A 23377-nucleotide genomic window follows, 5' to 3' on the forward strand; every position below is an offset into this window, starting at 1 on the left:
AAAATGACATAATGTAATTCAACAGACCAATAAGTTCTTGAAGGATGTTGTATGAGGTAATTACTGTACAGTCAGTGTGTTACCTACAGTAGACGGCAGTCAGCGCGCCCCCAGAGTCCTGAAACTGAAGCTAAGACAAATACTGCTGTAGATGGGTCTACACTGCAAAACGTATTTTCGCAATTTTCAACTGAACAGGAAACTTCGGATCCAGGAGGTTTGTTTCTGCTTGTTATCAACAATGTTACTGCTACATCGCTTTCCGGAGGACAAAAAAGTAGAATTTGGTCACAATATTCTCATTATTTCTGGAAAATGCTTTAAGCACAAGTGTCGTTTCATTTCTATGTTTGATGCATTTTTTCAAAAACATGTACAATGGTGTAAAAATTGCAAACTCCCTTCATCTGTATGAATATCTATGTACCTAAACATGGAGAGGCAGCGTCCAGTTTCAGTTTCACCAAATATCTGCAGCAAACTCCCAGAAAAGTGTCATCTTCTCCGTTGGCTGCTGCCTTTCAGTCAACAAAACATTTCATTATTTGCTTATTCTGCACTGTACCAGTTATTATTACCTGTCTTTTTAATTACTTCCCTTGCTTGTTTTTATTCTATTTTTTATTATTTTATCTTTTGTCATTTTATATCTACATGTCATTTTGTGTTTGTCTCATTTCATTTTAATGTTTTATGTAAAGCACTTTGAATAACCTTGTTGTTGAAAGGTGCTATACAAATAAACTCACCTTATTTCCCAACTGGCCACTTTAGTATTTTATTTGTATGTATGTATTATTATTTATCTTTGACTAGTAATGTAGTTATGTATTTTTATTTTGTGCTATTGGTGTCACTCGCTCGGTTCTTCATATTGTATATAACTTAAATCATGGATAATAATAATAATTATTATTTCTATTAAAGTATTATCTATGATGTTTCCTGATTTCCCAAACTACGGGGCGGACCGAGGGTCATAATCGACAGTAAGTTTTCTGTAAAGAGGTGAAGATGAACTAAGACTCCAAAGACTTTCCAGGCATCAGCACAAGCATAATAATGGGTTAGGTAATCATAGAAAGCTCATGTTTCACCAGAGGAAAAGGGCGGACAAAGTTCAAGAGGCGTAAGCAACACTGAGTAACTGTTGTGTGCCTGGAAGCTGAACATTTCAGGAGTGTTTTTCAGCAGAACTGACACTTGTCTTCACATTTATAATGATTGCATATATTCTATACAGCGCTCTCGCAGGTGTGGCAATTGTACCGTTACTGCTTTACTTGAAAAACCCTTATTTCATCTATGATTTAAGTTACACATTTGCTGTAATTAAAATTGCTTTACGCATAAGGAAATTCTCCCAGAAGAAACCCTTTTACAGCATTTTGGATTGTTTTCTGGACCAAGTGGCGAAGCAGCCGCATAAGAAGTTCATACTTTTCGATGAGAGCTCCTACACTTACAGCCAAGCCGACAAAGAGAGCAACAAAGTGGCCAGAGCTCTGTCCACGCTGGTCCACCTGAAGGAGGGGGACACGGTGGCCCTCTTCCTGGGCAACGAGCCTCACTTTGTGTGGACCTGGCTCGCATTGACCAAGCTGGGATGCAACGCTTCTTTACTGAACTACAACATCAGATCCCAGTCTCTGCTGCACTGCTTCTCCTGCTGTGAAGCCAAGGTCCTGGTCGCTGGTGCTGGTAAGACTGTTTCTACAGTATGTTTATCCTGTATTCATGTTCTCATGAGAACAAAACTTGGTGCAACAGCTTTTTCATCATTTGCACCAAATGTCTGGAATGAACTCCAAACCACCATGAATCAAAAATCACTCCCACTTTTCAACACTTGACCTTTTAAAATCAACTCTGACTGAACAGTGTAACTGCTTTTAACTTGATGCCCTTTAAGCAGCAATTTTTGGATTAGCTTGTTATTTGTCATATAAAGTGTAATGTATTGCGTCCAAGTGTGTGTAGTGTGTGCCCTTTGTCCTGTCTTTTGTGTATTTTGAAACTTTTTTTGCCACCTGTCTTGGCCAGGACTCCCTGAGAGAACGGTAACTGTAACTCAATTGGACTTTTTCTGGTTAAATAAAAGTTAAATAAAATGTTTTTTTGCATTATTTATTCGTCTGGCGTCAATAGGATGGGAAAGTGCCTAGGTGGCAATGGTTTTCAACACCTCTAAGTCATTAATATTGTCACATAAAGTTGTATTTAAAATGTCAGATACCAGCTTCCAGGAGTCTAATGCATTAACGAAATATTGCTCTTTAATGGATTTTATCAGTGATTTGGTTTGTATCCTGCTGTGAATATGTTCTTTGTATTCTTTGTTCAGTTTTTCATGCACCACATGTCTGGAACAAACTTCAAGAAAACTGCATGTCTGCTACAACTGTCAGCTGTTTTAAATCAAGACTGAAGACTTTTGTGTTTGCCGCTGCCTTTCAGTAAACCAAACATTTTATTAATTGCTTATTCTGGAGTGTAACTTCTATTACTTTGATATTCTTGGTTTTATTTTAAGTTTAAAGTATTTTATCTAGTATGTGTTTCTTTGCATGACCTTGTTGTTGAAAGGTGCTATACAAACCTGCCTTGCCTTGCATTATAGCCTGATCAATACTGGATTATTCAGGCTGATATTGATATTTAGGTCGGACATTAAAGACATTTCTCTAAACATTTATTCATAACACGAACAAAGAATCTTGGTATGAAACCCTTACATTTAAAAAAAAAAAAAGAATAACAGCTACTGTGACCAAGATACAAACTAAAAACAATCAACGTATCAGTTCTCTCTGGTGGACAAACCACTATTATATCACAGACGTCCTGAGGTAAGACTATTTTACCACACGTCCTAATCCCGTCCAAATAGGACTTTAGAAACACTTTAACGCTAGAAAGGTGGTTTTCCCATGATGGAATATGGTGGCAACAGTATATTTCTTTGAATTCACTACATTAACCCTTTGACCTGAGTAAAACTGGATCAGCAGAACTCAACCCCAGTTGAAAATTTACAGCTCTGAAAACAAATGAATTAATAATCAGCACTTTTATTGGATTACTCCTTTTTTACTTGCCTATTCTAAAGAGTCCACTAACTGGTCTCTGTCCTAAAGAAACCACTAACTGGTCTCTGTCCTAAAGAAACCACTAACTGGCCCCTCTCTTAAAGAGGCCAATCACTGGTCTCTGTCCTAAAGAAACCACTAACTGGTCTCTGTCCTAAAGAAACCACTCACTGGCCCCTCTCTTAAAGAGGCCAATCACTGGTCTCTGTCCTAAAGAAACCACTAACTGGTCTCTGTCCTAAAGAAACCACTCACTGGTCCCTCTCTTAAAGAGACCAATCACTGGTCTCTGAGTTCCCCAATTCAGGGGAAACACATGTCCCACAGCCGGCGGGTGCAGGTGGCGGCCTTGGACATGCTTCGTCCCGCAGATGAGAAGAACCTGCCAATGCCGCTGCCCTTTGGTGGGCTCATCAGGTGGTCTTTGAAAGAGGAGACAATGTAGTCTTCAACTGCTGGTTCCTCTAGCATAATTCTAACCAGCACAGCTTCTGCACATCCCCACTCTTTGCAGAGTTTCTTGAAAATGGACTTGTCCAGGGTTTTGAAGGTGTCCGGGGTGATTTCAAAATCTTCTCCTTCGATTTCAGCCCATATGTTGTCAAACAGGCGCTTAATGGCGGTCTCCTCGATTCTCACGTTGTGGCTCACCTTTGATTTGTTGACTAGCCTTGAAAGCAGCTTATCCTCAAGTATCATGACGGACATTTTCTTGCGTGCAACTGAACTAGTTTTTGCCGTCAGACTGTGAGTGTCTGATGTTGTTGGTGTCGCTGACTTCCTGTCTGAGGTTGTTGGTGTCGCTGATTTCCTGTCTGAGGCTGTTGGTGTCACTGACATCCTGTATGAGGTTGTTGGTGTCGCTGACCTCCTCAATAAGTCTGTTGGTGTCGCTGACTTCCTGAATATGTCTGTTGGTGTCGCTGACTCCCTGTCTAATTTTGATGGTATCACTGACTTCCTATCTGAGGTTGTTTGTGTCGCTGACTTCCTGTCTGAGGTTGTTGGTGTTGCTGACTTCCTGTATAAGTCTGTTGGTGTCGCTGACCTCCTCAATAAGTCTGTTGGTGGCGCTGACTTCCTGTCTAATTTTGATGGTATCACTGACTTCCAATTTGAGGTTGTTGGAGTCGCTGACTTCCTGTCTGAGGTTGTTGGTGTCACTGACTTCATGACTGTGGTTGTTGGTGCTGCTGACTTCCGGTATAAGTCTGTTGGTGTCGCTGACTTCCTGTCTAATTTTGAGGGTATCACTGACTTCCAATTTGAAGTTGTTGGTGTCGCTGACTTCCTGTCTGAGGTTGTTGGTGTCACTGACTTCATGTCTGTGGTTGTTGGTGTTGCTGACTTCCTGTATAAGTCTGTTGGTGTCGTTGACTTCCTGAATATGTCTGTTGGTGTCGCTGACTTCCTGTCTAATTTTGATGGTATCACTGACTTCCAATTTGAGGTTGTTGGTGTCGCTGACATCCTGTCTGAGGTTGTTGGTGTCACTGACTTCCTCAATAAGTCTGTTGGTGTCGTTGACTTCCTGTCTAAGGTTGTTGGTGTCGCTGACTTCCTCAATAAGTCTGTTGGTGTCGTTGACTTCCTGAATATGTCTGTTGGTGTCGCTGACTTCCTGTCTAATTTTGATGGTATCACTGACTTCCAATTTGAGGTTGTTGGTGTCGCTGACTTCCTGTCTGAGGTTGTTGGTGTCACTGACTTCATGTCTGAGGTTGTTGGTGTCGCTGACCTCCTCAATAAGTCTGTTGGTGTCGCTGACCTCCTCAATAAGTCTGTTGGTGTCGTTGACTTCCTGGATATGTCTGTTGGTGTCGCTGACCTCCTGTCTAATTTTGATGGTATCACTGACTTCCTATTTGAGGTTGTTGGTGTCGCTGACTTCCTGTCTGAGGTTGTTGGTGTCACTGACTTCATGTCTGAGGTTGTTGGTGTCGCTGACCTCCTCAATAAGTCTGTTGGTGTCGCTGACCTCCTCAATAAGTCTGTTGGTGTCGTTGACTTCCTGAATATGTCTGTTGGTGTCGCTGACCTCCTGTCTAATTTTGATGGTATCACTGACTTCCTATTTGAGGTTGTTGGTGTCGCTGACTTCCTGTCTGAGGTTGTTGGTGTCACTGACTCCCTGAATAAGTCTGTTGGTGTCACTGACTTTGTGTCTGAAGTTGTTGGTGTCACTGACTTCCTGTCTGAGGTTGTTGGTGTCACTGACTCTCTAGCCTTTCTAAACACATCCTCACTGTGGTCTTCAGCTTGAGTGGTCTGCCACCACTTAATCAATCCCAAACATTGTGACGCCTTACGCCGTATATCACCAAATAAGACATTAGGTGACGGGGAAACGCGCAGAACTTCTCCTGAGTCAATGTTGGGTTTCCTTGTGGCATTTTCCACGAGGATTTCGGTGAGTTCTTTGGATGTCAGGGATTTCCCATCTTGTTGTCTTGTACCCATCTCCGTCCCAAGCATGGCATCAACACCATCGATTAAGGACTTCATTGAATCCTTGCTCTCAGCTTCGATGTCAGAGTTGCATTTGGGCTTTGCATCTTGCGCAGTGCGACAAATGAAAATTTTGGTGTACAGTCTGGCCCAAAAATTCTTTGCCTCGGTCTTCCCTCCATTCAAGAGCTGATTCTCTGTGTGTTCTGGGTTGATACCTGCAGAATCCCCCTCTTCCAGACTATTTTTTATCAACGGTGCGATCGCATCTGTGATGTTTTCAATGTCCGGGGACAAGGCGGTTTGCATCTGTTTATACTCCGAGTCAGTCAAGTCTTCCAGAAGAGGTTCTGAGATTTTTTCAACCTCTTCCCGGATTTTATCCTGGATAGCTTGAGTTGTTGGATCCACAACGCTGTCCCGCGACCCTCTCAAGACATCTTCAGAGGTTCCTGTTGCACAGGGATCCCCCCTGCACTCATCCGGATCCTTCACAGTGTTGTCCTGACTTGTTCTCTGTTCTTGTTCTCTTGTTCTCGGCCTACGTGGTCGAGGTGGGCATCGAACATTCATCTTTCCAATGAATGATTTCAGCATATTGCAGGCTTCATTGACCAAGACATTCAGTTTGTTGGGGGGAGTCACATGGTCATCATGATCCAAAGAGTACTTGTTGACCGAGTTGACTTTTTCAGCAATCGCATCAGAAAGTGCTTTTGACAACCTGTCTGAGCCGGCACAGCAGTCTGGGTCTATTACGTCCTGTAAATCTCCGAAGGTCAAAGGGACTGTGTTGCCCAGACAGGACAGAACCTTCTCTTGAGAAATGACTTCTTTCTTGCTTGTTTTTGCCAAAATTAATTCTGACAGTAGCCTCGTTAGGTCCAGAAACAGCTCTGCCAACAAGATTTTTGTGGCATCATCCGCTGTGCCTTTTCTCAACAATCCCCACTGCTCCTCTGTGATCCTTTCGTAAAAAGATTCAACCAGTGGACGTAAAAGGTCCACTCCAATCTTTGGCATCTCCTCTGTCTGTGAATCTCTTGATTCATCCATCGCTGTATTATGAAGGATTGTCTTTTGGCTTTCCTTTGCAAATGTTTTAGCTTTGTTCTCCTGTAGGTCTGTGTGGTAACTCACAAATGTGTGTGTGTTTTATAGATCAACTAAAGGCAACTGAGAAACTCTTGCTTTATGTCGTCATAAAGCCTCCAATGGAACCGCTAAGCCCCGCCCCCAAAACGAGACCGTGCCTCAGCAACCGTTGCTATGCACAGCGCGGGACCTTAAGCCCCGCCCCCAAACGGAGAACGTGCCTCAGCAACCGTTGCTATGCACTGGGAGGCACCTTAAGATCGCTGTTGTTGAGTCACTGGAGGTTTTTCTCATCAGTGGTCTGTTGGTGTTGGTTTGTCCGCTCTCAGTCCCTCTCTGTCGGTCAGAGAGAAGATATAACTCCCCATGTGGCAGGTTCATCTCAAAGCCTCTCCTTTAGTCACATCACAGATGAAACAACACACCATCTTTGTTGGGGATGCTCTTTTAGTCAAACACTGTGGCATGAAATTACCCTCTTTTAAAACAGAAAGTTTTTTTGTATTTTTAAAAATATTTTTCCCGTCAAAGTTGTATGTTATTATTTGTTTCTTATTATTAGCTCAATTCTATATACACACCAACAGCAGCTTTAATAGGCTTAATTCCCATGATCCTCCTCACCTGTTTTGATTTCCCCCCCATTGTTATTGTCACTGTACCGACCTCCATGAACCTTTAAAGTGGAAAATTATAACAGGAAAAACAGCACAAATGGTTTGATCAATTCCCATCATTTAAACTATTTCCCCCTGGGATTATTAAAGTATTTCTGATTTTGATCTGATCGAAGAAAACACAATGATATGAGACTAATTTCTTAACATACATAAAATAAAACTAAATACTGGTGGCGTACATAAAATACTGATGGCAGGCAGCATTTGAGTAACTAGATTTCTTACATAGTATCTAATAATTTCAATAACTGCATCCATGTCACGTTGTTCATTAATGTTCTTTTTTTTTTTATGTTCGTCCTCAATGAACTGTCTGTGTTTTGTTTTTAATTTAGACAAGACAATTTCCCAATTTTCACATTATGGAGAGAACAAACCAATTTACCACCTAAGTAACAAACTAACTTGAGACAAAACGTAACTATTACACTGTTTCTAATGCTCCACACTGTCCCACACAGCCCAATGTTGAATGTGAATTGATGCCTTTTTAGAGCTGACTAAATGTGTACACTAATATTGTAGCAGCACACAAGCTGTATCCACTTCTAGTGAGCTACAAATGTGGTAAAACTGCACATGGTTTTGCGGAGAGGAAAACCAAACAAAGAAATCCCTGTGTTTTTATCTCTCTCAGACTTGCGGGGAGCAGTAGAGGAGGTGTTGCCCACCTTGAAACAGCAGGGTGTCCGTGTCTTTATCCTGAGTGAGGACTGCGATGTGGAGGGCATTGAAAGCCTCTCTGATAAAATCCAGCAGGCCTCAGACCGGCCTCTGTCGCCTCAGCTGAGGGCCAACGTTCACCTTAAGAGTCCTGCTCTGTACATCTACACCTCAGGAACCACAGGTAATGTGACAGACTCATCTGACGCTCACTTTTAATATGCATTTGTGTTTTTCAGGCCTTGAGCTGCTGAAGTAGGACAGTAAAAATGTTCTATGTCTGCTCCTAATGTTTTTAGGTCTTCCCAAGGCAGCTATAGTTAACCACGAGAGGCTATGGTTGGCATCTTTTTTACAGTCTGTTTCTGGCGTACGCTCAGACGATATCATCTACGTGCACCTGCCTCTTTACCACAGTGCCGGCTTTCTGATGGGACTTTGCGGAGCCATAGAAAGAGGTAACTCATAGCATCATAAGACTACAAAACATGACTACAACCTGATGGGTTTACTAAAGTTTAAACTCACGGGTAGCCCAAATGACCTCAAATAACACTTTGGCTTTGATTTCCACTATTTGTTTCCTAAAGCAAATATTTACACTGCGGTTAGTGTGACCTTATATGTGGCTGAAATCTGTGCTTCTTAATTTCCAGGTATCACTGTTGTTTTAAAACGTAAATTCTCCGCCTCCAACTTCTGGAACGACTGTAGGAAGTACAATGTGACTGCTATTCAGTACATAGGAGAAATTATGCGGTACCTCTGCAATGTACCGAAGGTAAACCTCAGTATAATATCACATATCAATATAAAGTTCTACAATACAACTATAAATGACTTTTGCATGGGCAGCTAGCATCTGCAGCATATAACATAATGTGATTTATTTGATCCTGGTCTCACTTCTGCTCTAGAGAGACAATGACAGAGATCATAAAGTCCGACTGGCTTTGGGGAACGGGATAAGGGCCGACACCTGGGCTGATTTCCTGCAGCGATTTGGGGACATTCGTATCTGTGAATGCTACGGAGCGACAGAAGGAAATGTTGGCTTTGTCAACTACGTTGGCAAAATTGGAGCAATAGGCAAAGAGCATTTTCTCCATAAAGTAAGACGTCCCTCATGCAAATCATTTTCAGTATTGTGGTTTTAGTGTAATATTTACCACCATGGAATGAAGCTGCAGGGTTGACAGCTGCTTCAAGTTTATTTTATTAAGTAAACTTAATTTAAGATCAAGATCATGTTCACAAGTATACCTTTCGTAATAACTATGAAAACACCATTTTGCTAGTAGTATATTTGTCTATGTACTGCTTTAATGCTTCTTCGGACTAAATTAGCCCACTTTTTATTTTTTAAAGGTAAACTTTAAGTGTTAGGGCACTACACTTTGAGTACACTAGTTTATATATGTATTTTTTTGCAGTGCTAAAAGAGCACTTAAAATATACTGTATTGTTTGCTAGTTTTATACTTGTTGTAGCCCACTTTTAGTTTTTGAAAGTACACATTAAAGTTTACTCTCAGTAAACTATTAGTTCAATAGTTTTTGTACTGCAAGTATACTTTTCTTTATGTGAACCGTAAGCCAATGATTTATATTTCACAAAAGCTTCTTTTTGAATGTGAATTGATGTTTTGTGATGAGGTTTTTTATATGAATATGGCTTATAATGGCATCTTATATAACTATTATTAAAAGATAGTATGTAAAACATATTCTGGACTACCCCAGTTATGCCAATATGTATAAAAAAAGTAATAATCAACTCTGTCAAAAGAGTGAGCACAACTTAAAACCAAGTAGATTATATTTATATACAGTATAAGGATAGGGATATAATACTTAATTATACTTTCCTTTAGTATGTGTCAATCAAAAGATTAAGTACAAGTATACGCCAAATATACTTAGACTTTTCTATATACTTGTCAGTAAAGGCAAAGTACACTTAAGTATCATTTAATAAAAAGTAAACTGAAAGTGTTTTCTGTCCTGTTTAGTATACTGATCGCACATTTGAATAAACTCATGTTTGCTAAGGGATAACAATGCACAAATGGAACAGACTCTTTAAATGACTCTTTTCTCCTCCGCGTTTTATTTCTTGAACTGATTTTCAGATGGCGTGTAAGTATGCCCTCATAAGGTACGACACCGAGAAAGAGGAGCCCGTCAGAGACTCCAGAGGATTTTGTATTAAAGTCCCGAGAGGTGAGCCAATCTCCATCAACAACAAACATACTGTTTTTATTTAATTATTATGTTTTTTATTGTTTGCACAATTAAAAAACATTCATAAAAAATACCAAAAAAATGACAAATGATAGAAGCAGGTGCAGGAAGAGGAAAAAAAACCCAGAGGGCTTATTTGAATCCTTCAACAAAAAACAATTCACAAAGTTATTGAGGTTTCAAAATTCACAAAATGCAGAAATTAATGTTAAACTTATGACAAAATAAATCTGGTAGCAACAACAAAAAAACAATTGTAGCTCTCTCTTGACCTTTTAGCTCTTACTACATACATATCCCACGCTTGTTGCTTCACCCCCAGGAGAGACCGGTTTGTTGGTGGCAAAGATCGGAAAAGCAACACCTTTCAGCGGATACGCCAAGAACAGTCAGCAGACCGAAAAGAAGAAGGTGAAAGACGTGTTTGTGAAGGGAGACCTCTACTTTAACAGTGGGGACCTTCTGAGGATAGACAACGAGGGATTTGTCTTCTTCCAAGACCGCATCGGAGACACTTTCAGGTGAGCGGCTGAAACAAATGGAACAAATGTGACGACTATGGAGACAAGGAGTCCACATCTCAAACAGTATTATTGATAACAATGTCAGAGGTGGAGCAGAGCCTGAACTGTGTGGTTGACCTTTGTAGATGCATCTTATTTCAGAATCAGTGCAAGTTTTATCAGTTTAGTTAGTTTGGTTTTAACATCACTGGTTGTTATCACATCACTGGAAACTGATTTTAGGATTCGGGACAAAACGTCACACCGGACTATAACAGGGGCGGTAGTAGCTCAGTCCATAGGTGGCTCAGCTGGGAACCGGAGGGTTGCTGGTTCGAGTCCCTGTGTGGACCATGAATGGAGTGTGGACTGGTGGCTGGAGATGTGCCAGTTCATCTCCTGGGCACTGCCGAGGTGCTGTTGAGTAAGGCACCGAACCCCCAACTGCACGGGGCGCCTGTCACTGGCAGCCCCCTCGCTCTAACATCTCTCCATTGGTTTCATGTATATAGGTCCTGTCTGTGCATGTGTGTGTATTTCGGGCCTGTGTGTGTGTGTAAAATGAAAAATAATAGAGTGAAAATTGAATTTCCCCATTCGCGGGACTAATAAAGGAATTCTTCTTCTTCTTCTTCTAAGCAAGACCAATAAAAACATGAATTAAATACATATTTGCAGATTTAATTTGCTTTTAATGTTTGATTTCCTGTTCCTGTTTCCGGTTAAAACTATTCCCTGCATATGAAAAGTTTCTATGTAAATGATAACAAACATGAATGAATAAATACAAACATTGCAGCTAAGTTATGCACGTTCTGTCTTTGTTTCGTCGTCCAACACAGGTGGAAAGGAGAAAATGTGGCGACCACAGAGGTGGCCGACCATTTGCTCACAGTGGACTGCATTGAGGAGGCTAATGTCTATGGTGTGACGGTGCCAGGTAATAATTACATTATCACCAGATGCATGATGGTAAAAGTAGCAAGAAAACAATGTAGAAATACTCTGTTACAAGTAAAATTCCTGCATTCAAGGTTTTACTTAAGTAAAAGTTCAGAAGTATGGGCATAAAAATACCATGTCATTACGCAGAATGACCCATTTCAGAATAATGTGTAATGTACATATCACTTTAATGTTGCAGCTGGGAAACGTAGAGGTAATTGTAATAACTGTATAACCTGCTGTGTAGCTTAATCTTTAAATCTATATTTGATGTTTTTATTTCCTGGTAATATTTTATATTAATAATCTGAATCTGTAAAGTAATGAGTTACTGAGTTCATTAAGTAAATGTGAGTAAAAAGTATTATATTTGTTGGCAGCATTGAAATGGAAATGCTCAAGGAAAGTACAAGCAGCTCAAATTTGTACTTCAGTACAGCACTTAAGTAAATCTATTTTGCACTTTCCACCCTTGTTTAACATTATAAAGGACAAAGTCATTAGATAAGAGTTACAGTATGAGAAAGATCTTGTGTTGTCTCCAAAATATGACATATTTGTAAAAGTATTGACCACTCTATCTGTTGTATGAGTCTTTTTAAAAAAGCAAAAACAAAAAAAAATATTGGGGTGGCTGGTGGCACAGTGGTTAGAACAGTCGCCCAATGTAAAGAGGCTGAAGGTCCTCGAGGCAGACTCCGACCTGTGGCCCTTTGCTGTATGTCCCCCCCCCCCCTCTCTCTCTCTCTCTCTCCCCATTTCTGTGTGTCCTATATAATAAAGGCTTGAAAAACTTGAACTATTTTAAAGTTTGGTAGGGCCTCTTGGACATATATAAAACACAACATCAACATAAGCATTGCAATCTTATCAAAAAAGTTAAAAATATATAAAAAACGGAGGAGAATTTTAAAAACAGCAAAGCATGTATTTGAAATAAGTGCTCAGCGTAAAACACAACGAGCTGTTGATACTTACGTCCTGAAACATGTCCTCTCTTTATGTTGACCTCGGCTGATTAGGACACGAGGGCAGGATTGGTATGGCGGCCCTGACACTCAAAGAAAACATGGACTTTGACGGCAAAGCTGCATATCAGCACGTCAAAAACTACCTCCCGAGCTATGCAAGACCGCGCTTCATCCGCATACAGGTAAACAAAGTCTTGCTGAATACAGGTAGGACACATTAAAAAGAGATTCTTGCAACCATGATATAACAATGTCTGTTCCTCTTGCAGGATGCACTGGTTGTAACTGGGACGTTTAAGCAAATGAAGGTGAAGCTGTCGGAGGAGGGCTTCAACCCTGCCATCATCAAGGACACGTTGTTCTACCTGGAGGACAACAAGGGCTACGTACCCATGTCTCATGAGATATTCAACTCCATTGCAGAGGGAAGAATCAGGCTCTGAAGGAGTTCAGGGTTTATTATTTTTTTGGCAGTTTTCCAAGCCTTTTTTATTACAGAGGACAGATATGAAATGGGGTGAGGAGTCGAACCCACGGCCCCTGCCTTGAGGACCTTCAGCCTCTTTACATTAGGCAACTGCTCTAACCACTGAGCCATCAGCTGCCCGTATTATTGATTTTTTTAGCCTAAAATAATACATTCAATTTTTTAGTTTGAGTAGATGCCAGGGGGATGCCAACTAATGATAAATGACCTGCACATTTGGCGTTTATGTACAACACATTTCATGAGATACTTGTGGGGAATGTTTTGCACTTTGAAATTTCAAAGGATGTTATTTAATTTGAATCACTTTTTAATAAAACATATTTTTATAACATGATTCTAAATGAGAGGACCGATCCCAAGTCTTTGTTATGGTCGGATAGAGATCTTCAATTTGCCAATAACTGTCTGTGTCTGGCTTGATTATCTATAGCTGAATAGCTGAATTTGTGTGTGTGTGTGCGTGCGTGTGTGTGTGTGTATGTGTGTGTGTGTGTGTGTGTGTGCGTGCGTACGTGTATGTGTGTGTGAGTGTGAATGAACCGCACACTGCTCTCAGGATCATTACAGGAGCTTCGGTGCAGTGACACTTTCCAGTGGTGAGGGAGATGGAGCCGTGTTGGCTACAGGAGAAGAAGACATACAGTTCATTCTTCTGCAGGATGAGGACAAGTGTTTTTGATTTGTCTGTGAAACCTTCACGGGGCAGCACAGCTGGTGCCGGCCACACTGCACCCACTGGTTGCAGAAACTGGGCACGCTGTAGAACTTTGTCAGCTTTTTCAGGACCTGTTTACCCAGAAGATTTGAAGGCATCTCTGTTCTCTTAAACATTTGATCAGATCCTGCTGTTGGTGGCACACTGGTGAGGGCGCCTGCAGCATCTTTAAGACAAGGCCTTGTTTCAAAGTCATAGCCAGACAGCGGCCCGATACAAGTGTAAGGCAGGGGCTCGCTGCTGCAGCTAAGAGAGCGCATAGGTCTCCTAGATCGATTCCAAGCCTTGTCAATCCACAGCTCCACTTGAGCCTTGTCCAGCCTGGAGGCATCATCTTCTCTCTCCTCAGACCTGGTGTCCGGGTCGAGCTCTTGGTTTTCTTCTCTAACCTCATCTTTCCCTGATTTCGGTTGGTCTGCATTGTTCAGGGCCTGTGTTTCAGTCAGAAGAGTGGAAGCCGTTTTGGAGATGATGCCCCAGTCCTTCAGGATGTCCTCTGTGGTAGTGAACTGTGAGGTCACTGTAAATCGGATGATGCGTTTGCTGTGAATGTCTGCAGGGATGAGGTACATGGTGCCCGACCTGGTCAGTCGTCTCAGCAGCTCCTGGGTCAAAGCATTCCCTCCCTAGAATAAACAAATATTACATAGACTATTCCTAAATGTCGCAGGACCAAAAAACTCCAAGCTTCCAAACAAAACAGAACATTCAAGTCAATGTTTTATCTCTTTTTAATGATCTCTGATATCGCTCTGACCTTCACCTGCGCTTGATAAAACTAGTTGACCTTCATTTACTCACCTTTGAACAAGGTGTAACTGCAATGTTTGAACAATGATTAGCCAAAGACATGTTGCTTCATAAAGATAACGTTTAACATTAACACTCACTGGCAGCATAGAGACAGTCCAACTTTGTGCCACATACCTTCAGACAGAAGACCACCAGGCCAAGGTGCCTCTCAGCAGGAACCTCAAAATTTGGGTCACACCGTATGTGAGACTCCAAGAGCTTTGCCATCTCAATCCCCTAACAGAGACAGAAATGTACAAGTAAATCCTAAAACTTGAAGGCATAGTTATGACGTATAACCTGCAGGAGATGGCGACCAGCACGCCGCCAAAAGGAGAAATGTTAATGTATTTTAGCCACCTTAAAAAAGACCTTCTGCAAAAATCAGTATCAGTTTAAAGAGCTCTTTTTTTCATGTCATTGGGTTCAGATGAATGGTGATGGCCTGGCATCTCCAATGCACCGTTCCTCTGGGACTTACCCCACTGAGACAGGCCAAACACCGTTCATCTACACAATGCCCACATTGCCATGATATATATCTGGATTATAATGGGTAGAGTTTAACTTTAAGTGTACGCTGTATTCATAATATTTTCCCTGCTTTACCTTGCCTGTTTGCGCAGGGCCATTACCAATGCCCTCTTCAAAGCAACCAAACGCCAAAACAGTAATTTTACCTCATATGGTCTGGCATAGAATAGCAATATGAAAATGAAAATGTTCTAAATATAGAGTTTTTTTAAAAAACAAATCATCAGTTTAAGTGTACATGGGCCTTTTTTTAGTTGGCTAAAATACATTAAGCTGCTGCCCCCATCCACAGCAGTGCATTGCTTAGCTTCTGTGTCTGAACTCCTGTCTGTTTCTCCAAACTGGGGGCGTACAGACGGTCATCTACTGTAGGTAACACACTGACTGTGGATAAGTACCTCATACAAAAAAGCTGAACTATCCCTTTAAAAAAATCAGTTCTGTGGTTGACACAGAATTCCCTACAGAAAATACACTCTGTCCTTATCTGATAAGGTTTGATATTCATTCCTAAAACAATTAACATGAAGACAGCTGAGTGCCACTTACATGTCGGATATGAGCCTGGAGGTGTTTCAGTCCAAATGAGCGCATAACAAACCAGAGTTTGAGAGAACGGAAACGTCTGCTGAGGGGAATTTGCCAATTCTGAACAGAAGAAAAGTAGTATCATTGTATGAAAAGATTCTCTTTTATAATCTTTAGTTAGGTGAAGACATGATATAATACCATAAAGTCCGTGGCTGCCTGTGAGTTTTCATGTCTGAGGTAAACAGGATCAACGGTGAACGTCTGCTGGAGCTTATATTTATCCTTTACCCTGGGAAATCAAAGTTAAACCATATTACCAAGCAACAAACGTCTTTCAGACCTTCTTTCATAGATAATGTTTATTTCTATAGAGGTGAGATAAGGCTTCAGTTTTCTTACTAACCAGAAAGCTGTGCAATCAAAATGGACCATCATCCACTTGGAGGGGTTGAAGACGAAAGAGTCAGCAAATTCAATGCCTTCCAGGGACCAGCGGAGCTCAGGACAGAAGTAAGCTGAGCCAGCGTATGCAGCATCCACATGGAGCCACAGTCCCTCTTCTGCACCTGTAAAACACATTTGGATACTGAGAGTCTTTGAATGCATCTTAGTGGAACAACACAATGTTCTACAGGCAGCGTTTAAACCAAAGACGTTATCTTTATATGCAGTCTATGGTTTAAAGAGACATTACTGAGAGTAAACGTACAGACTGGTCCCAGTTCAGACAGATTGTCGAAGGCACACACTCCTGTAGTTCCCAAAGTTGCACACAGCTGAACAGGAGAGAAACAAAGTCACAGAATTTAATATCAGTGTTTGTTGTTGTAAATTTAATTATTCCTAAAATCACATACCAGTGTTTTTTTCATGTTTTAGCCCCACAACTAGTACGTAATGCAATATATAGTGTAATAGATAGATAGATAGATAGATAGATAGATAGATAGATAGATAGATAGATAGATAGATAGATAGATAGATAGATAGATAGATAGATAGATGGATAGATAGATAGATAGATAGATAGATAACTTGATTTATCCCCGAGGGGAAATTAGGTCATCGTAGCAGCGGTACAGAGAAATCAGAAGTACTAAAAATAAGATAAAATATAAAATACAAAATATGAACAACAATAAAATAGAATAAAATAAAAGTACAGTATTGCAGATAAAAACACTATATTAAAGTGTGCAATGTGGATTTTAATGTGCAAGTGAGATAAGGTGCATGTCAGTGATCACTTTGAGTAGTGAGAGTTTATTCCCTGAGCGCCGCTTACTGTACCATTGACCATATGTACAGTAAGTTTTAATACATTAAAACCCTCCATTTCAAGAAGAAGTCCTGCCTCCAAATTCTAGTAAAAGAATCTAAGTATTATCAGCAGGTAGATTAGTTTAAACAGTATTTATTTATTTATTTTAGAGTACAGTATTTTACTATTAATGCTCAAGGCAGAGCTAATTTTAACTAGTTTGTATACAGTTAGGTGTAGTCCACTGGTCAAGCCCCTCCGAAGGGTCACAAAATAAACCTGAGTGGTCGTGAGATAAAAACAAAGTTTGGATACACACATTTGTATTACTTCTTCAGGCTTTTCTCTAATATTTCTTTTTTTTCTTTGGTAAAAGTTTAGATCGTTTTCCCCTTTTGGCCTCATGATCTGAAAAGACTACAAATGTGATACATACAGAAGTCACGCTAATATCATAAAGTACAAAGTATGAGTATTTTATGAGTCTTATTTTTAACTGTCATTACACCTGCCCAGGGACTACGGTCAAGGTGGCTAAACGTTTCAGAAATGTTTATTAATGTGCATTCCCGTAGGTGTGAATGGTTGTCTGTCTCTGTTCGTCTCTATGTGCCCTGCGATAGACTGGCGGTTGAAGATGAAGATGCTTTCAAAAATAGTTGGCAGTATTGTGAAACATACTTTACAGTTAGTGATGTCAGCTAAAACACTGGTATGATTTATTATTCTCCCCATAAACATCTCCTAGAAACCCACCCATCCCTCAGTGTGAAGCACCTACCATGAAAGGGACCAGTCCCCTCCTCCTGTCCTCTTGCACGGCTTGTTTCAAAGCGTCTCCTCTCAGAGACAACAGCTCATCAGTGGGCAGAAACCTGATCTTCACCAGAGAGATCAGACCCGCCTTCTCAACTGAGGAGTGAGCCTATAAACGCAATCAAATCTGTTTCTTTAGTTTATTTCATCAGATTGTCAGGACGTTATCGTAGGAGATGTTGAGACACTGACCTGATCTGAAGCGTAGGCAACCAGTCGTGAATTTAGGACCGAGTCGTCCACGTCCTGGTCCAGCTCAGGCCTCAGCTGCATCATTTTGTCTTTCCTGGCTGCCAGCAGAGCAACCAGTGTGCTCTCACTGACCGTGCTCTAACAGGGCAGTCGGGTAGAAGAGAAAGATAAGTTACAACAAAGACTAAGATACTTAAAATAAACAGATCAAGGCTGTTGCAAACCTGCAGTATGCCTCCACCTCTGCTGTCAGGATGGTGATGCAGGAAGAAAGAGGGGAGCCCCAGTGCTTTACACAACCAGTCCATCACATTTATTTCCAATTCTGTACATGCCGGGCTGGAGGCCTGTTCAAACCAGCAACAGAGACTTATTCAGTGTTCTGATGGGTTTTATTGTTTGTGTTTTTGCTGTTTTTTAGTTAGTAGTGGAGAAATAAAAGTGTGTGTTGTCCACTTACCCAGGTGAATCCAACACAGTTGATGGCGTCCGCCAGCATGTCCCCGAGCATAGAGGGCCATGAAGTCAGACTGGGGTAGTACGCATGCATATGAGGGCTCTGCCAGTGAACCACCTGGAGAAAAAGATGAGAAAATACATGCTTCCTATTCATAGTTTAGATATGATAATGGGTGACAGTAGGCACTTACTCCTGGCATGATGACTTTCTCGATGTCGTTGAAGATGCTCTCCCAGTCATCCGGCTCTGCAGGCGCAGTGTCGGGGAGAAGCTCCCTCATGTAACCTGGCTTCACATCTGGAATCACCCTCCTCTCCCTGATGGAGCCCAGGTACTGTGTGATGTAGTCCACCAGCTCCTTACCTGATCAGTAACAGACACTGTTACAGCTAGAAATATATTCCTATTAACATATCATTCATCCTTATTTTGCCCATGGCTCATTAACTATCATTTTCAGTGAAACATAACAGCACAGATCAAATGAGTCAACATAGCAAAATGGAAGCTATCGTTACCTCTGCGATTGTATTCCTCTGCCTGCATTTTTTTTGTTTTTTTGGATGAGAGCTCTTTGGGTTAATTTGTTGTGTGTAACAAGTGGCTGCAATGATGTACTCTGTGGCAGGGATCACAGAATTATATAGACAACATTGTGAAGAACACGCCCTAGATTGGTGACGCATTTGAACCGCCAAACAAATGCCCTTCACATGTTCTTTGCATCACTGGAATCACTGACTCTACAATTGCACTTAATATTGACCCTCCTCGGATGCTAATGGACTGTTTATTCAAGTCTTAGTGATATGATACTGTATGATAGGACAATATTATCAACAGTGTTCTTTGTGAAGTATACATCAATCCCACTGCACCTGGAACAGATATGCTGGATATAGAGCGAAAATGCCACAGTGGAATTATTATCTATGCAATATTAAAATAAATGTCTTATATATACAATACAGACCTAGAGTTTGGACACACCTTCTCATTCAATGAGTTTCCTTTCTTTTCATGACTATTGACGTTGTAGATTCACACTGAAGACAACAAAACTATGAATTAACACATGTAGAAATATGCACATAACAAAAAAGTGTAAAACAACTGAAAACTCGCCTTATATTCTAGTTTCTTCACCTTTTGCTCTGATTACTGCTTTGCACACACTCTGCATTCTCTTGATGAGCATCAAGAGGTCGTCACCTGAAATGGTTTCCACTCCACAGCTGTGCCCTGTCATCTTCAATAAGTGGGATTTCTTGCCTTGTAAATGGGGTTGGGACCATCAGTTGTGTTGTGCAGAAGTCAGGTGGATACACAGCTGATAGTCCCACTGAACAGACTGATAGTATTTGTATTATGGCAAGAAAAAAGCAGCTAAGTAAAGAAAAACGAGTGACCGTCATTAGTTCAGTCAGTCCGAAATATTGGGAAAACTTTGAAAGTGTACCCAAGTGCATCTACAATTTTCATAGTCATGAAAATAAAGGAAACTCTTTGACTGAGAAGGTGTGTCCAAACTTTTGGTCTGTACTGTACATGTATACACAGGAGATCAAATTAGAGTACAGTATTAATAGTATTAATACTTAATTTATTCATTGTTTTGAATGTGATTGAACATCCGCTGTGGCTCTTCCACTGCTGTCAAACGTATTTACAATATATCGCAGCTACTGCCATTTTTGAAATGTTGTGCTCAGTATATGTCAGTCTTTTACATTATTAGACTATTAAAAGGCCTGCTGGTGCATCAGTGCACCTGTCCTGTAGGGTTTTACTGATGTAGTTGAGGTGGGGGTTCCCAGCCAGGGGTTCAGGCGCCCTCCAAAGGGTTGGTTCTGCCACACCATCTTGTATTCACCTATTGGGACTTTTCTCTAATCCTTTCTTTTCTCTTTTCTTGTTAAATATATTACATGATATGACTTCTCTGAGCCTCAAGCAGTTATTTAAAAGAAAGTATTTGAAAAGTTGGACCGCAGTTCCACAGTTTGGGATATTCTCCTCTGCTATCTGTTGTAACATTCATGTTTTTTCATTTTTTCCTATATGCCATTTTCTGATCTTTCAGTCACAGTGAAAACCGGGGACATTTCCGGGGACAGGTCACTGAAAACGGGGACTGTCCCTTGAAAACGGGGTCGTCTGGTCACCCTATCTTTTTCTTTCTTGAGGATGAGAAGACTGATTCCACAAAAGGCAGCTTCTGTATGGTTAATGTAGCTGTAGCAATAGCAGTCGCTTAGCTTAGCTTAGCTTAGCTTAGCTTAGCTTAGCTTAGCTTAGCAAAAAGACTGGAAGCGGGGTGAACCAATTATCCAGCACCTCTAAAGCTCACTAGTTATAACACATCTGATTTGTTTAATCCAAAACTAAAGTGTAAAATCTACAATTTGCTGATTTACGGTTGTGTACTGGACTATTTCTTTGCTCAGTTGCCAGGAAACCAGCGGAGACAACTGGTCATGGCAAAGAAATAATTTGGTTTGTTACAAAATGGCCAATAAAACAGAGAACTGTTGTTTTACCACTTGATTTATGTATGGATTAAACATGCGATAATGTGTTAATGAGTGATCTGGTGGCAGATTTTGTTACTTTTGGACAAAACCAGTTTAGCTGTCTCCGGTCTTTGTGCTAAGCTAAACTGGCTAAGATAAGCGCCAGCTCTATATCATACTGTACGATACAGATATGAAAGTGGTATCAATTCTCCCATCTAACTCTCGGCAAGAAAGCAACTAAGCATATGTCCCAAAATGTCAAACTATTCCTTTTAATATATTTAAGGTATAAATACACAATGAACCCTAAAACAGGAGCATACCTATGTTCCTCAGGTGGTTCCCCGCTTTGTATGTGACCCTGGAACATACATAGGACCTTTTTTAAAATCTCGGGGAACATGGAGATGACTCCCTTAAGACAATGGGGCCCTCTTATAACAGTCATAACTGACATTCTCTGCTGCTCAGACTATTGTTTCTTCTCATCGTGCCTCATCTGGGTGATGACGGAGCAAAATAATATTTGTATTGGATGATGGCTCTTCACAAACAAATAGAAAGGATACGTTAGTAGGCCTATAGGTGGATATTACAAAAACAAGAACAATGAATAAACACACAGTAAAAGGTTATAGGATGATGAGGGCAAACCCATCTAAGTCCCAGCTTATCGCTGCCTTTTAAACTCTGACAAAAGCCGGAGCAGCACCTGGACTGTTCACACACTGTGCTGTTTACTGTGCATTGTGCTCACATGTGCAAGCTCTCGTCTAGTTTCCTGGGGGAAGCCAGTGGTTGGACGCAAATCTAACCATAATTCAAACACACTTAGCACACATGAATGTTATCCCAGAGATACTATGATGAGAGGCAGGCAACTCATTCCACTGAGTCAATGAAACCGATAAAGCACCAGAAGATGTTTATCTAAGCAATTTGAAACCTGTACTATTCATTTAAATTAAAACTTATTTAATAATTAAATAAATGCATTTATACAATACCATCGCATACAAGACATACTCTTCAAATACCATTTTCAGTTTTCAGTCCAGTACCTGTAAGAATTTAGATGTGCATGCTTATTTCAACTTTCTCTCCCAGGACTCTTAAGTGTCAGGTTTTAATGTTGATTTTTAATCTGACAATCATGTCGGTGCATTTCTTGTACTGGATTCAGACAGCAGTGTGTTTCAAAACACATTCAACAGAAATTATTCACCACATCTATTACAGTGTCAGAACTTTAACATGAGTTATTCCCAAGTTTACAATTACAGTTACACTTTAAAACCAATGTATTTTTGTCTTCCAGAAAACACAAATCTGAAGTTTATTCTTACAGTTGAGCTTAAAACTCACATGATCCTCGAAACAGAGCAACGACTACACAGACTTTTGATCCCACTGAAGGCAGAAAGCCCAGTAGCGGGCAGTGAGTAGAGTAATGGTAAGTGTTTGTGGTACAATACACAGAAATAAATGTGATATCAAGCAGAGCACACTGTGACTATTGTGCTCCTTGTGTGCTTTTACATCTCGGAGTCTGAGCCTGATGAAAGCAGGTTTAACCATAATTGTGCATTTGATATGACATCAAAGTCAAAGTGCCTCTGGATGGATCATTTTCTGTTGCTTTTATTTAAATAAGATGAAAATAAGAGCATGACATCAGCCTATCACAAAAAACAAAACCTTGGGGTTGATATTTCAAACCAAATGTCAGAAACAATTGATAGAAAGAGGATTTGGTCACTTAGTTTGACATAAAGGAGCAGAAAAGACACACTGACTAATGACATATGACATTATTTATTATTATTGCATTGTTTATGCATTGCAGGAACTGACGAAGTTACATTTCACTGAATTTGGATTTCATATAATATCATGTGACAAATTAATTGATCGATGAAATTTGGTCTGCAAATGAAAGTGGAAAAAAACAGGACCTAAGTCTGGGTTTAGAAATGTTGCTTCATGGTGACAGCAAATAAGGTTTTCTTTTACGTTATTTGTATTTTTTCATTCATCTTCAACCGCTTATCCCTGTCGGGGTCACAGGGGGGCTGGAGCCGATCCCAGCTGACATCAGGCGTGAGGCGGGGTACACCCTGGACAGGACGCCAGTCTATCACAGGGCACATAGAGACAAACAGAGACAGACAACCATTCACACATACGGGCAATTTTTAGATTCATCAATGAACCGAACACCTGCATGTCTTTGGACTGTGGGAGGAAATCGGAGAACCCTGAGAAAACCCACGCAGACACGGGGAGAACATGCAAACTCCACACAGAAGGGCCCCAGCCGGGATGCAAACCTGGAACCTGGCACATCTGACAGGGAAAAATACACTTCCCTCATTACCACCACTGACCTACCAGCCTCTTTAGTGGCCAGCAGATCAAACTTGATCTTCTGGA

At 40.7% G+C, this 23377-nt stretch overlaps 2 protein-coding genes across 2 annotated transcripts; one reads left to right on the forward strand and one right to left on the reverse strand.

The window, feature by feature from the left end:
- Positions 1 to 1220: 1220 nt before the first annotated feature.
- Positions 1221 to 13080, forward strand: LOC310946961 (long-chain fatty acid transport protein 2-like; the record flags this gene model as incomplete). The annotated part of the gene is made up of 10 exons (XM_083913566.1): positions 1221 to 1701; positions 7950 to 8159; positions 8275 to 8433; positions 8632 to 8756; positions 8893 to 9087; positions 10107 to 10197; positions 10541 to 10739; positions 11564 to 11661; positions 12689 to 12819; positions 12907 to 13080. The coding sequence occupies 10 exons, from the start codon at positions 1221 to 1223 to the stop codon at positions 13078 to 13080; spliced, it is 1863 nt and encodes a 620-aa protein (XP_083769692.1).
- A 608-nt stretch (positions 13081 to 13688) lies between these two features.
- Positions 13689 to 18974, reverse strand: hdc (histidine decarboxylase; the record flags this gene model as incomplete). The annotated part of the gene is made up of 12 exons (XM_083919275.1): positions 13689 to 14468; positions 14770 to 14871; positions 15718 to 15816; positions 15898 to 15988; positions 16103 to 16265; positions 16409 to 16475; positions 17742 to 17885; positions 17969 to 18106; positions 18193 to 18315; positions 18429 to 18542; positions 18619 to 18791; positions 18947 to 18974. The coding sequence occupies 12 exons, from the start codon at positions 18972 to 18974 to the stop codon at positions 13689 to 13691; spliced, it is 2022 nt and encodes a 673-aa protein (XP_083775401.1).
- Between the last annotated feature and the right edge of the window lie 4403 nt (positions 18975 to 23377).

This window comes from Echiichthys vipera (assembly GCF_963691815.1).
Source record: "Echiichthys vipera genome assembly, chromosome: 1".
NCBI lineage: Eukaryota > Metazoa > Chordata > Actinopteri > Perciformes > Trachinidae > Echiichthys > Echiichthys vipera.